Raw genomic sequence first — 14,647 nt, forward strand, 5'->3', positions numbered from 1 at the left:
GTGAAAGCGAAGCAATTAAAACTAAAAGGGGCAGTAATTAATTCTGGAGCGTCTGCCCTGGAAACTGTCTTAAACCAAGACATAGCTATAGTGTTTCTTGGCTTAAATTTCCTGTTTACAACTTCCCCCCTACTTGAAGAATACTAAATGAATGCTTTTCCACAGCTTAAAGATTAAATACAGTTTTTAAACAAGCTGAGATCCCCAATAATTATGAACATGTAAGTTAACTGGAACAAACATACTTTTAAAAAAAACCCAAAACACCATCAAACCACTAAGTCCATCAGTGTCAAAAACAAAACGCACAATCTCCAATGATTTAGGTTTTTTTTGCATTAGTTGATACCATTATCAAAATCTCTATATCTTGCTATTACAACCAATTCAAATGAATTTGATGTTTCTTAGACTACATTCACCAAAGACGGGATCAAGACTACATGAATTTTGCAAATGCAGCCTCTAGCCTTTAGCAAATTTATCACAAGGCTCTGCAACAGCTAATCTTGCAAATCACAAATACGAAGGTTGTGCTAACTTTTGTTAAGCTGTGAGACAGAAAACTTCAGTCTCTGTTTCACAGCAATGAAGTGTCTCTTTTGAATGTCAATTATAACAGGTAAAAACCACACAATTGTCAACTAAGGCTATTCAATATAGACAAAATACATTTTAGTAATGGAGGGCATTTTAAAATTGGTTGAAAATTTGTAAGCTGAATATATACAGGTATAATTTGCTACTCATTTGTGACCTCAAATAGCTTTTACATACATGGTTAAATTCTCTTAAAATTAAGACATGACATACAGCTGCAACCAACTGCACAGACTTAGCTCATGCTAATATTATACAATATTTCTCTAGTTGGACTATAACAAAGTAAGAGAAGACTCATACCATACTTCAATTCCTATGAAGGCCCTCAATGTTAGTCTCTAGATGGGCAAGTAAAGCATAAAAAAATACAACCCCTAATCATCATTTTCCTCATCATCAAATGAGAGAAGACTGCTGTTTTTCACTTGCTTAGCTGTACTCTGAGAAGTAGTTGCTTCCCTCTTAGTTTTATTTGCTTCTTTCATCTTCTTACTTGAACTTACATTGAAGTCCAAACACTTCTCTGATGAACGTTTGGCTGGTTTCCTGAACATAATTTTTCCATCAGTGGGTTCTGGTTCATCATCTGTAATAAAGAGAGTAAAGTCAGAACTCATCTGCATATATTCACAAATACATACAGATCTTGAACCAAAATCAGTAAGACTGATTCAGAGAGAATACAACAATCCTGAAAATTTACTTTTTTGCCATAAACTCCATATCAATGAATGTCCTTCATGTGCACACACCTGCTCCATGTCAGCCAGCCCTTGAAGAAAATCCTCCTTCAGCTCCTATTGGAAATGGGGTTTCACTAACCAGACGTCTAACTTAGAAGAGACTGTGAGCAGTAGAGCTTTTCCCTCACATTCCACTTACATCCACTTACCAAAATGGCGAGGACAACTTCATAGGATACTCTCACTCTGCTTCAGTGTTTGTAAAATTAATAACAACAAATGCACTTATTTCAGAATTATGGCATCTCTTTAAATAACAAAATGGCACATATACAAGAAAACATTTTTTCTCTAATATATTCTGTCCTGCTGAGACAGCTGAAAAGATCACGTGGTAATAAATGTCCCCCTTATTATCATAATGGATGAAAGTTTCAGGGTTTCTTTGTATCTGCAAGATCACCCAACTATTCCAACTAATTTTGCTCTAGTGCATGCAGAAAAGAGGAGCAGACAACAATCTTGAAAACGGGATAAGTCCCTTCCATGATTATCAGGCGGAGTGGGAAATCTACTGCATAAGTAACAGCATCAGAGCAGTATTTCTGGAAGATGAAGTGTAATGTAAAGTTGTGAATCAGACACAAAGGTTCATGCTGCAGTAGCTTGCAATTTTTATAATGTATATGTGACAGAATGTTAAGGAGCCATAGGTTCTGTGCAAGATACTTTTCCTAAATTACTTTTGTGAAATTCATTACTCAACAGAAATGTGTTTGACAAGATTATGTGCTATTTAATTAAAACCAATAAATAACTTTTCTCTTTAGCACAAATTCTTTCCTCAGTATATCAGCACTACGGCAGAAGACTTAACAATTCAGTGTTATCTACACAGCACTGGCTGAAATTCTCTTCAGTGCATTCTCAAAACAATACAACTAATAAATCTGGTATCTTAAGGGCTGTCTGGTACAAATGAAGACATCAACTTTAGCGAGAAATTTCACTTAGAATGCCTTAAGTTTCAGAGACCCTCTTAAAGAAGAAGTCTAGCTTGAAAAAGTAGGCACCAATTCTGTCAATGGCTTTTATGGAATGCATATTTCCAAAATGTACATATGGTGATGAGCTGGAGCACAAGTCCTGAGGGACCTGGGGTTGTCCAGCCTGGAGAAACGGAGCTCCAGGGAGACCTCATCTCTCTCTCTCTGCAACTGCCTGAAAGGAGGTTGTAGTGAGGTAGGCACCAGTCTCTTCTCCCAAGTAACAATAGGACAAAAAACGGCCACATGGGGGAGTTTAGATTGCACACCAAGAAAAATTTCTTCACTGTGAGAGTGGTCAGGCACTGGAACAAGTTGTCCAGGCAAGTAGTGGAAACAGCATCCCTTGCAGTGTTCAAAGAACGTGTGGCATTTGGGGACACGGTTTAGTGGCATCAAAGCAATGCAAAGTTAGTAAGTGGGGCTCCATGGATCCTAGAGGCCTTTCCCCAACCAAACATTTCCTTGATTCTATGATTCTACACTAGTTTATGAGAAAATACTACTATGTAGAAAATAACTAACAAGGTCTGGGGGAAAATACTTAATGCTTGGCACATTAGAAAAGCATTACAGTTACAAGGAGTTAGCAGCAATAATAAATTGTAGTTATGAAAAGCATAGTTCTCAATGGATCCATTGTGAACTCTGCACAGAGAGCTTAATTGTTTAGATGCTGTTTAGATGTTTAGGAAGTGCCTGTAGTAAATTCTGGGAGGGGAAATAGAACTCCTGAAAGCATATAACATCTAATGAATCAGAATGCACTATGCATCCTTTTTCTCAGAAGTTGGGCCTCCATTTTTGGACTAAGAAGTTTAATAGCAAATTATTTCCCTTACTAATTGTTGCATAACTACAATGTTTATTTGGAAATAGAGATCTTTTAATTTAAACAAGATCTGAGACACAATCTAAGCCAAATTCTGAAAAAAAAATCTATCTATGAAGAGAACTTCCCTTATGTGCAGACACAACTATGTGCTGTATACAGTACCACTACTGGTGTGGAAATGATGCAACCAGCTACTGGATAAGCATGAGGAGCAAAAAAATCATACCCCCATTGGATACTCTAACAAATTGATTATTAGATTTTCTTACAGTGGTAATTTTGAAAACCTAACCCCTAAAACTACAGTTCAAAGCACATCCATAAAAGAAAAGAGATGAACAGCTACATGGTTGTAATCCATGGAAAAACAGAGCACAGAAATTTTAATTTTACTCACAACTGGCCTGCTACCCACATTGTGAACTGTACAAAATAATTTCATTTTGCCAACCAGATGAAGAAACTGATAGGTATCTTTGCGATATGAATTTAAATATGTAATAAGCTAAGGGCACAAACAGCAAAGCTCAAAAACACCACCAAAATGGCAACTAGCTCAGCTCTGGCTTCCAGGGCTACAATACTATTCACAGGTCATTCTGTATCAAAGGAAATTATTTTAGCTCTTGGCCTGGTTAAATACTGTAAAAAATTCATTATATGCTCAAGGACATTCCTTTCAGCAAGAAGCCCAGGCCAGCTTCAGAGAGCAGTGTGTGTTGGCAGTGCTTGACAAAGAATGAAGCAGATAAGGAAACACAGTAGGCCTAGCATACATGTGGAGAGAGTGAGGACAGACTACACTTTTTGAAAAAATTTGATGAGGCAGTTCAAGGAATTTGTGTTGATGTGTTAAGATTGTCTTTTTCAGCTGGTAAAATGACTTCACTTTATCCTTTGTAATTTCACCAGGTTCTTATGTGTCAGCTCTCTTTTTTGTTTTCATCAAAGAGCTACAAAAAACTGACTTGTACTAAGCAATACAAAAAAAAAAAAAAAACAAAAACAACTAAAGAAACAATCTCAGTGGTGTTAGTAGTTTTTAAAACAGGGTCCCAGTAAAAGACTCTGTTAGTATTATGAAGTATGGAAAGTGGGATTTGTGGTAAGCACACTGAAACACACAAAGTAAAATAAATAAAAGCACTACAGGAGAAATAATAAAATTCATTTCTCAAAAATAAGTCAAAAACTACACTAGCAGTTCAAATTCCCACTGTTCTTAGTCATTGCTGCTTTCTACCTGGATCACACACCACTGGTTGACCAACATGAGCACAGTCAGATGTTGAACTGAAAACTTAATTCACAAGTGACATCAATTTAAGAAACCACAAAATCAGAAATTTCTTTTCTTTTAATTTCAAGGTATATCTTAAAATAATAGTAGAAATGAAAGCCTGAAAATGAAATACTGCTTCTCAGTTTAAATGCTTTTTTATTTAGTAATAATTTGTGTAGTTAGCAGCACCACTTTTCAGCAGTTCCTGTTCATGTATGTCACTGAGGCAACAACAGGAAACAAGTGCCACCAAACTGTCAGGAGCAACAGGAGGAACAGTGGAACCCATATACATCTATTCAAAGATAGGAGGTTAGGAAAAAAATTACAATAACCTGGCAAATTTCTTAATGGTTTCTAGAGTTAGAAGTTCAGGTCAACCATTTTAGATGCTCTTTCCAGTGCTTTCTGGCCATCCATTCTCTATCCATGCCTTTGGAAGCATTTATTCCAGGAATTCAGCACACTGGTGGTTTGAAGATAAGTAGGTCACTCTTGCTCCATAGTCAGTTTAATTGTTTATGAGAACACTTGGGAAAATTTTCCTTACTTAAAAACTGCAAAGTTAGCTTTGATTTAGGTTCCTGCTATTTCACATATATGTGAAGTATTTCATATTTAACAGAGCAGCATTACCTCTGTGAGATGTATCTGATACTATCAGCTGCTTAAATCAGAACAGTCTGTGCTTATTCAGAAAGGACTCCAATAGCCAAGACAGCAAGGACTCTATTCTCCTTGCCTCTTCTCCATACTGTCCTTCCCCAGAACCCAGCATATAGACTGAAACAAGAAAAATATCATAAGGCTTTGAATAAGAAAGGCTACCTTTGTCAAATTCGGTCATCTGCATATGTCAGTGTCCCAGAGGCCATAGAAGTAGAAAAACAGTAGGAAAAAAAAGCTATTTCATAGACTATAATGAATGCTGAGATAAATTATCTTGCAGTAATTCACGTATTTTCTTTTGTGCAAATTTAACTTCTCATAAGACCATTTTTCTTTGTCTCTGAACCAACAGTGACAATTTAAAAAATGATGCATAAAACACTAAGCAAAATCACTGCTGATAAACAAACAATTTTTTTAAAAAAGCCTCTGAGTCTCTGCTCCATGGAAAAAAATATTGCAATACAGAATGGTGTTTTCTCATCTAAGAAAGGTTTGGTCCTAAATAAAAAAGATCCCTGTGACTCTACTTGCAAAAGCCAACAGAAAAGCTAGGATTTGCTCTGCCTTAGGAAGCAATTAAGTGCAGCTAGGACATTAATCAGCTGGCTTTACCACAATAATGCAAAAATGTTACTCATCTATAAAAGAAAATTCAAGTCATAGGAACATCTGGTATCTAAACTTAAAAATAAACAAAACCAAAACAACAAAAGCTGTAGCTACGTCAAAATGGTTATAGAAGAAAACAAAGGATGAAGTATGTAAATAAGATATGGAAAATTCTGGAGTAATATCACAATCCTAAACTTCATGACAAGGTCCTTCAAATAAGGACAATCACTATAATATAAGTGAAAAGATGGCAGAACCACAAAACTGAGTACTTCCCAAGTTTTGAAAACCTGTTTGCATCCACAACAGATAGTTAGTAGCACATTTCTTAGGCTCTATCAAAGTGCCCCAGCATTGATGCATGCTGGCAAGGAAGATTATCAGTTGGGAAATTTACTTTCCTATTACCTTTTTAGCTTCATGTAATTTCACTAACAATCTGATTTGCAACTATATAATAAGGTCTAGTAGCTATTAAATTAATTTGACTTTCAACTCTGGGATTAAAATCAAAGCAACATGAAATGCAACCAAGTCATGCAGCACCAAATTCTCTTTATACTTCCCTTTCTCAGAATTGACAGCCAAAAAATTAAAAGACTCAAAACTCTCTTTATTAAACTGGAAGTAAACAGGTGTCTAAATACCTGCCTCAGATTAGAAATCAAAATTTAAACCTAGAGGTCAGACTGACAGTGCAAAAATGGCCCAAAATGCAAAACAGCCTTCAGCAAGTTGTAGCATAGTCACACTCACCTCCCTTTGTTGGAAATTTCACACTGGGTTCCCTCCATAGCAGAGAAACACAGTGGTGCTTACCCTGTTTATTCCCATAAGCCATAAAAAGGAAAAGAATACCAAGACCTCATATTAACTGCAAAGCCAGATGAATGAATAGTAACACAATAATGCAGAACAGAGGGCAGCAGTCCCCAACATTCCCGTTACCTACTTCTGTGGATTTTTTCCTCCAAATGGAAGCTATTACTGAAGGGCTGAAGGGGTAATAAGCAGAGGTGACAAAGTCCTACAGGGACTCAATACTGCCATCCTCACTACATACAATTATGTCTTAGGAATGTCTTTTTCCACCAAGTAAGTTCAGTCACTCTATTCAAATACACTTCCATTTCACACTGTGTATTCAGCTTGGTAGCTCTTTTGGACTTTTTTCACAGCATGGACTCCACCTCAATAGATTCTCATGGACAACTACTTCTTTTTGCCCAGCTTTACAAAATCATTTTTCCTCCTACTGTGATCACTCAAAGTTCAAGTTGCTTATATGAAAAGGAAGCCAATGCTCAAAAAGAACCATGATATTTCTTTCCAATAAGTTGAAACTTCTCCCAATACTAGGAGGGTGAAAAGAAATTTTGTGATGACTTTATAAACTGCAACACCAAAGCTGAGCATATATTCTCAGAGGAGTTCAGGTCAAATACCTGCTTAGACCTAACAAATACATATCTACCTGCAGAAAATAGGATGTGGTTTATTTAGTTTCAAGCTAACCTACATTATTAAAAATTAAGATTTCTCATCAGTCTGCATTTCAAAAAATATTAAGATTCTCAATAGATTTTCTCCCACTTCTGTTACCGACTTCTCAATTTATACCATTTGAATTTTAACACATACATCTACAAAGAGATTAGCATGAACCTGAATTTTCAAATCCAAATGGCAGACTAAAGAGAAGCCAAGGATGTCCGATTGACAGCTATGTGCTAGGCCTCACAGTTACCCTAAATTCAATTGGCAGCTTTTGTAAATAGCCATAATACCTAACCACAGAAGACGTCCAGTTTCTATGATTCATCTTTCTATTTTATACTTGTGGGGTTCCAGTTCCTATATTCTTCGTTGTCAAGACATTTCCACTAGAGACAACAGAAGCTACATTCAATTTGTCAGGTCTTCTGTCAGCAAAAGATAAAGCTACATTTCATCACACCCTGTGTGATGACTGAAGCTTCTGGACGCTCAAAGCACTTAATGTCAATCACAGTTGAATGATGAATACTGAGAGAAATTCTTAACATAACTGTATCCATCAGCTATAGTTTCTCATCTTTACTGTGAAACTGCAGCAGCCCCTCCCACACCACTTCCATCTTTGCATTCTGTATAATTCTTTGTGGCAGTGTCCTAGGGTGAATTTATGAGGTTTGTATCCCCAGTCATCTGCTCTGCTTATGCTGGATATTATATTCTGTGCCATCAAGACTGGTCCTGAGAGCAAAGGCAGAGAGAAGAAGCATGGAGTTTGTTATCAGAAACTGCATTCCTCCTCCACATGCTGCACTGGATTGTTCTGGCATGGACAGAGCAGAACAGATCCCTCCTTTACTTTTTAGTTTAGTTTAGCTAGCTGAGGCAGGGAAGTTTTCACTGAACTGTCTTTTCTTTCCCTTTTCTTAGAACTGTTTGAACCTGCTCCAGACTGGGGACCTGGGGAGCACCAAGAGCTCTCACTTTGTGGCCATTGGGCCTTCTCTGGGCAGCAGCCTTTCCCAGTGCCAGAGGGACTGATAACAGAGTGACCGCTCCCAGGAGACACTTTCTGAATTTGTCATCTCTTCAGAGCAGCAAATGAGTTTTGTCATCTGGTATTGTTCATTTTTTGTGCTGGGGAGTGCTTTGCCTGTTAAATAAACAGGTTCTTTCCACTTCTCTCCACAGAAATTTTTCCCAAACTGGTTGGGGGGAGTTTGCTTTCTGGGGGGGGCCCTTTTTGGAGGTTTTCTCCCAAATTTGCCCTAAACCAAGACACAGAGAAACAATTTTTTCTGGACCTTGATGGTTTTTGGCACTATTGTATCATCTGTCTATCTTGCTTAATATATTTGCAAGTCACAACACATACTGGGGTTGATTTTAAACAAGTAATAACATGGACCAGTCAGGCAAGCGAACGTGTTCCCAAGCCACGCATCTGCGATTCTTTCCACCAAAGCACAGACCTGAATCCCTCTGCCCTGACACTCTCCTTCACGCACTCATACAATTAGCTTTTAGTCATCCACTCCACTGTCAAATTTGGTTGAACTAGTCAATGAGTTAAAAAATTATCACCGGTGATGTCAAAAGACTGTTCACCGGAAAAATACAACAAAAAATTAATTTACAAAAATACAAAAAAAATTAATTTAAGGGATTATTTAGAGGGAGGATGGTGCATAATCAAGAAGCACAGAACCACATCATTATAAAAAGCCAGACAGCCTGAATATGTACTTAATGACTTGAGATTAGGAACCAGAAGTACAAATTATTTAGGTGAAAAATTCAGAACTAATCAAAGGTAGTATTAAACAGTAGAAAACTGAGCAAGTATCAGACTCGCTTTTGTGGGTTATCTCTTTGACTACAAAAAGCAAGAAATTAGTAGTTGAAATTCACCTGATTCTTTTGACTTTAAGGCCTCTTTGATTTGCTGTTTAATTTTCATTGCTTCTTCTGCAGTCAAGTCCCCTTTTTTCAGTGTCACCACTTGAGGCTGCTCATCTTCCTTGTCACTGCCATTGTCACTGTCATCATCAGCAAGTGGAAGCTGCTCTCTCTGGACACGGGAGAAATAAAAGCCATTCTGATCATCACTCCAGTTGTGGGTCAGTACTCCTTGGTTTCACTTTTGCAGAAAGGTTATTGAGGAGACTTGGCATAGCTGCCAGTGCCAGGCCCTCCCACCACGTTGTCCAAAGGACATTCCAACTCTATCACTCAGACACAGCTTCCTACTGAAAACATTAGCATGGGAGTACGGGCTTCTTCAATTAGAGACCAGAAGGAACTTGGAAAGCAAGAAATTAATTCTTTTTCTTCGCTATCTTGACTGTGCAGCACAATCTGCTGTACAACTTAAGGTCCAAATTTGAACCCTCCATGCTGTACTCAAAGCAGCACAAAGGGAAATGTGGGTCCATGGTGGCTGGGTTCTTAAACCCGGCTAAACAAATCACTGTAAGCAGCACTGACACAAGGAAGAAAATGCTCCTGTTTCTACTCTCTCTGACTTGTGCACTGGGACAGAAGAATCAATTGGGGTAATTTTTTATTTTTTTTAAATACACCTTCTGGCATGGAAACCTCAGTGCAGCAACCTTAAGTTTGGCAATATCAGAGAACCTGAAAACTTCATATTTTAGGTATAGACAGTATTAGTGTAATCTACTGAATATGTGTATATATATAAGTATATATATATATATGTGTGTATAAAACGATAAGTTCATTTCTTAAGGTACCCTGTAAAATACTATTTAGAAGGAAATACATGTTAAATCACACTGGAAGCAGAAAAAAAACATGTGCCTTAGGAAAAGCTGCCTTTCAACAAGCTGGCTCAGACCCTACCGCCCCTGCCCTGCCTTTCCAGCCATCACAACACAGTTCATGACCGCGGACCTACAGCAAGATGTTTTAGGTTGGGAGAGACCTTAAAGATCATCCAGTTCCAGCCCTCTGGCCGCGGACAAGGCACCTCCCACTATGCCAGGCTGCTCAGAGTGCTATCCAACCTGGCCCGAACAGTTCCAGGGATGGGGCACCCACAATGAACTCTAGGCAACCTGTCTCACCACCCTCACAGTTAAGAACTTTTTTCCATATACAGAACCTAAATTTCCCCTCTTTTAGCTCGAACCCATCTTAACTCCTTTACGATCATTTTTTTTACAGTACTTTTAGAGTATTTTTTCCCCACACCGGCCTCCTCCTGCACTGCCCTGGGCTCTTTAAGGCCCGGTTCAAGCTCGGACATCAGCGCTGCTCCCTCCGTGCCCGCACAGGCCTCGGGCACGGAGAGGCTGGAGCGGGGCTCCGCACGGCCGCCACTGCAGCCTTGCAGTTGTTCTGACCCGCCAACACACAAGCAAAACCAAGTTACACGTACGATTTGAGTTACAAAACCCTGGAATGCTGCTCCTTCCCCCCCGCGAGAGGCAGGGAGCGGGGAGGAGCGGGCATCAAGCTTTGGGAAGCGCCGGGAAGTGCCAGGAAGCGGGGGCTGCCCGCTCCCAGCCGCGGGCGTTACCTTGGTGTCCACCGTGGGGCCCTCCCGGTACCCGACCCGCCGCTTGAAGCGGCTGAGGAAGGCGGGCTCGGCGGGCCGCACGTACGACACCTGGTTCCTCTTGCTCATGGCCGCCGCCGCCGCGCGCGCTCCCGGGCGGGCCGCGCGCCCCCCGTGCCGGGGCTGGCGGCCAATGGCCGCGCAGCCGCGCGCCGCGCGCGCGCCGGGCTCGGGCGGGGGGCGGGGCCGCGCCGCTGAGCGCCAAATTCGAAGGCGCCGCCATTTTGGAGCGGCGGGCGGGAGCTGCCGGGGTCCGAGCGGCCATGGCTCCCGGCGTGAGAGGTGAGGGAGCGGCTGGGAAGGGGCCTAGGGATGTGCCCTCGGTCCAGGGAGGAGGCGGGGGCACCGGGGGACGGCTCTGCCCGGGAGAGCCGCGCTGTCCCGTGCCCTGGCGGGGCATCACCATGGGGCCCGGCGCAGCCGTGCGGAGGGGCTCGGTGCCCCTCGGTGCTCCGGGGCGTTCAGAGCGCTGCCCCGGTGGTGTCGGGGTACCTGGGAGCCGGCCCTTTCCTAGAACTACAGAATAAGCTGAGTCCGAAGGGACCCACAGGGATCATCGAGTCCAGCTCCTGGCCGTGCACAGCACCACCCCCGACAATCACACCGTGCGCCCGAGAGCATTGTCCAAACACTTCTGGAGCTCTGTCAGGCTCGGTGCTGTGACCACTTCCTTGCGGTGCCTGTTCCAGTGCCCAGCCACCCTCTGAGTGAAGAGAGTTTTTCTAATATCCGGCCCAAACCTCCGTTTACACAATTTTAGGCTAGTCCCAGGGCTGTGCAAGTACCTATCGGTCTGACTTCAGTTTTTAACTGCACTCCTTTCCTTGAAAACTTGTGCAATTGAAGAATAAATTACTTAATTAGAAGTGAAAATATTTCTCAGATGTTGAGTAAGTCAAAGCAGCACGTAAAAAGCTCATGCAGCAGCAGGATATTTGGGTAGTATGAATGTCAAAGAGAAGGTTAAAGGTGATCCTCCTACAAAAAAACCTGTGTGCTTTTAAGGATTTTGTAAATACTTTATTATTGGAATATTTTGAGGCATTGTCTTTCATTGTTATTTTTCTTATTTTCTAAATACAATTTTGTTAGTTTTGTTAGTTAATGTTTTGGCTATATTATGTACTTTGATGTCAGATTAAGTAAAAAATAAGTCACTTTATCTACCTATGGGGTAATATGTGCTGTCACCTTGAAATCTGAAGCTGTGCAAAATGAGCCTCACTCACACAATCGGTGAGGTTGGAAAAGACCTCTGAGATCATGGAATCCAACCTATGACTGACCAACACCTTGTCAACCAGGCCATGGCACTGAGTGCAATTCCAAACACCTCCAGGCATGGCGACTCCAGTACCTCCCTGGGCAGCCCATTCCAATATCTAATAAGCCTTTCAGTGAAGACATTCCTCCTGATGTCCTGTCTGAACCTCCTCTGGCAAAGCTTGAGGCTGTGTCCTCTTGTCCTGTCACGTGGGAGAAGAGCGTGACCCCAGCCTCCTTCCAGGCAGTTGTAGAGTGGTCTCCCAGAGCCTCCTTTTTGCCAAATTCACAAATGGCACATTGCTAATGTTCACATTAAAGGACTGGAGCTTTCTCTTCCTCTGTAAAAAACTGAAATCTTTCTGCCAAAGGAAGGTAATTACCAAATATTTTAATGCAGTTCTGTTCATGCATAAAACAGGTATTTATAAGGCTCTCAATTTATTTCCCTCTGTCCTGCTTACAGTATTTTCTATTTAAGTGAGGAGTTTTGAGCAGTAATTTTATTTTAATTTTTGTGTGTCTCTCTTTTCTTTTATAGGAGATCTGCGTGACTCTTCAATATCTTCATTGAACTCATCTGGGTAAAACAATATTGGCCAGTTCCCATATATTTTTAATCACATTGCACAGAAAGTGCAAATAAAGCCTAGCATAACTTTGTGAGATAATTTAAAGATTTTTATTTCAATCTTTACTTGCCTAAGGTTGCTGTCTTTCTCTCCCAATATCCTTACAGGCTTTAAAAATAACGTACTCATAATACAACTGTTACACTGACACGTTGGATTCCTCTTGTAATGCTGTCATGCAATAAATTTTCATTTCTCCACTAATTCTGCAGCTGAGCTCTAGAGTTTATATGAAGAAATATCCCACTAGGAACTTCGGTCCTCTGAGGAAGCCTAAACTAAAACAAAAGCCAAGAAGCCCTCCTCCAAGTGTAAACTGTGCCATAACTCAGAATAATGTTATACAAAGAAAGCACATTTGGCAAATTAATTTGGTGTGTCTAAATCCAGTATAACATCCCTTTCTCAGCTGCTGCTTATGTTTGGAACCCTTTCCTCTGTCACTACCCAACTGCACATTTCGTTCATGAAGACCCTTCCCCACTTTTAAAACTTTTCTTCTCTCTTGTTACCAAAAGTAATAATAGCAGTTACAACACCCTCCTGCTAAAACTTTTGGAACATAATGAAGTAAAGTAAATCCAAGTTTTCTACCACTTTATGTAAGAATTTAATTCTTTAATATTTTATGGGTGTATTGGTATTTACGGCAGAACTCTTCAGAGCCTTAATGTAAAGTCATGCACAGTTACTTATTAAAGCTGATAAATGTGATGAAATTGGTTAGGGATATTTTAGATGCAGAACTTGCTATGCTTTATTTGATTCATTGATCAAGAATTTATTCTTTTTCCCCGTCTTGTAAGCACCAAAGAAAAATGCTAACAACTTTTTAGCTGGACCATAGCATTATCTTATCCATTGATTCATTAAAGATTCCAGGAGTAAGAAGGGCATCTCAAGTTCACTGTGCAATGTGTTCTTTTAGAGGCAAAGCTAACTGCCACAGCAATAAATTGCATGTAACTGCATGTTTGTTGTTCTTTATATCTGCCACATTTCTACTTCTATTGTTTTTGTCTACAAGTAGAATGATTTTCGGACGGACCTTTGTAAGGCTTCATATGCTTCATCTGATTGTTTCAATTTGATTTTATCAGACATCTGATCTATTTGGAAGTAATCTAATGCATAAACATTTATTTAGTGTTGAAGGTGATGCTATCAAAGTTTTTGTAAGGGTGCGTCCCCCTTCAGACAGAACCGTATTAACTGATGGAGATCATGGCCTATGTTTATCGGTCCTTTCATCAAATACCATCCGCCTGCACTCAAAGCCTGAGCCAAAGATCTTCACTTTTGATTATGTTGCAAATATGGAAACAACACAGGTAATAATTTCCAGAATCTCATAATTACTGCTGTTTTCACCCAAGTTTTGGCAACTACTATGCTAAGCCTTTCTAAAGATGTAGTGCATTAGGTCTAATTTTTTGCAGTGGTCAGATTGGAAACACGTTGTTATAGTATACAATGCTGCATTAAATTCTGCTCTCTAACAGTTTTGATGTGATTTTTTTAGCTGTTTTTTTCTTTAATTAGAGTTTGAATTAAAATTGGAGGTTTTGTTTGTAAACATTATGGTATCACCACAGAGAGAAAAGAAATCTGCCTATAGAGACAAATGTATAAAAATAACTGGCAGTCAGTAGCTGATATTAAGATGTGATATCACAAAATATGCTGAATTGGAAGGGACTCACAAGGATCATCAAATTCAACTCCTGGCCCTGCACATTTGTATTTAAGGAACTTCAGAGTTTATATTCTGTTTACAGTATCTCCTTCTACTACTTTTGCCTTTTAAAAGTAGTATTTAAATGGATGTATTGATCACCTGGGACAAGTAATACTGGAAAGAAAATCCCACAATTTAATTTCTGGGATGATTGACATTCTGAACATTATTTTAATTCTTCTAGGACTCCCAATCCCATTTAAA

The 14,647-nt window shown here is 39.9% G+C and overlaps 2 protein-coding genes across 2 annotated transcripts in view; one reads left to right on the forward strand and one right to left on the reverse strand.

Moving 5' to 3' along the window:
* Nucleotides 1-313: 313 nt before the first annotated feature.
* Nucleotides 314-10,898, reverse strand: KIAA1143 (KIAA1143 ortholog). The gene is made up of 3 exons (XM_021540463.4): nt 10,772-10,898; nt 9,139-9,298; nt 314-1,189 (listed from the first exon to the last, which is right to left on the reverse strand). Exons 1-3 carry the CDS (start codon nt 10,877-10,879, stop codon nt 978-980), a joined length of 480 nt encoding a protein of 159 aa, XP_021396138.2. The 5' UTR covers nt 10,880-10,898; the 3' UTR covers nt 314-977.
* A 138-nt stretch (nt 10,899-11,036) lies between these two features.
* KIF15 (kinesin family member 15) overlaps nt 11,037-14,647 on the forward strand; it is a 33,917-nt gene continuing 30,306 nt past the window's right edge. Inside the window, exons 1-3 of the mRNA XM_085573305.1 lie at nt 11,037-11,092; nt 12,615-12,657; nt 13,853-14,036. Of these exons, the coding sequence (XP_085429431.1) occupies nt 11,074-11,092; nt 12,615-12,657; nt 13,853-14,036 (246 nt within the window). The 5' untranslated portion in view covers nt 11,037-11,073. The remainder of the gene's footprint in view (nt 11,093-12,614; nt 12,658-13,852; nt 14,037-14,647) is intronic.

This window comes from Lonchura striata, chromosome 2 (assembly GCF_050655825.1).
Source record: "Lonchura striata isolate lonStrDom1 chromosome 2, ASM5065582v1, whole genome shotgun sequence".
NCBI lineage: Eukaryota > Metazoa > Chordata > Aves > Passeriformes > Estrildidae > Lonchura > Lonchura striata.

Coding starts and splice junctions, on each gene's coding strand:
- KIAA1143 (XM_021540463.4), bottom strand. CDS start 10,879: ATGAGCAAGAGGAACCAGGTGTCGTACGTGCGGCCCGCCGAGCCCGCC. Junction 9,299..10,771: donor GCCCCACGGTGGACACCAAG/GTAACGCCCGCG, acceptor TCCCGTGTCCAG/AGAGAGCAGCTTCCACTTGC. Junction 1,190..9,138: donor CTTAAAGTCAAAAGAATCAG/GTGAATTTCAAC, acceptor TCTTTATTACAG/ATGATGAACCAGAACCCACT.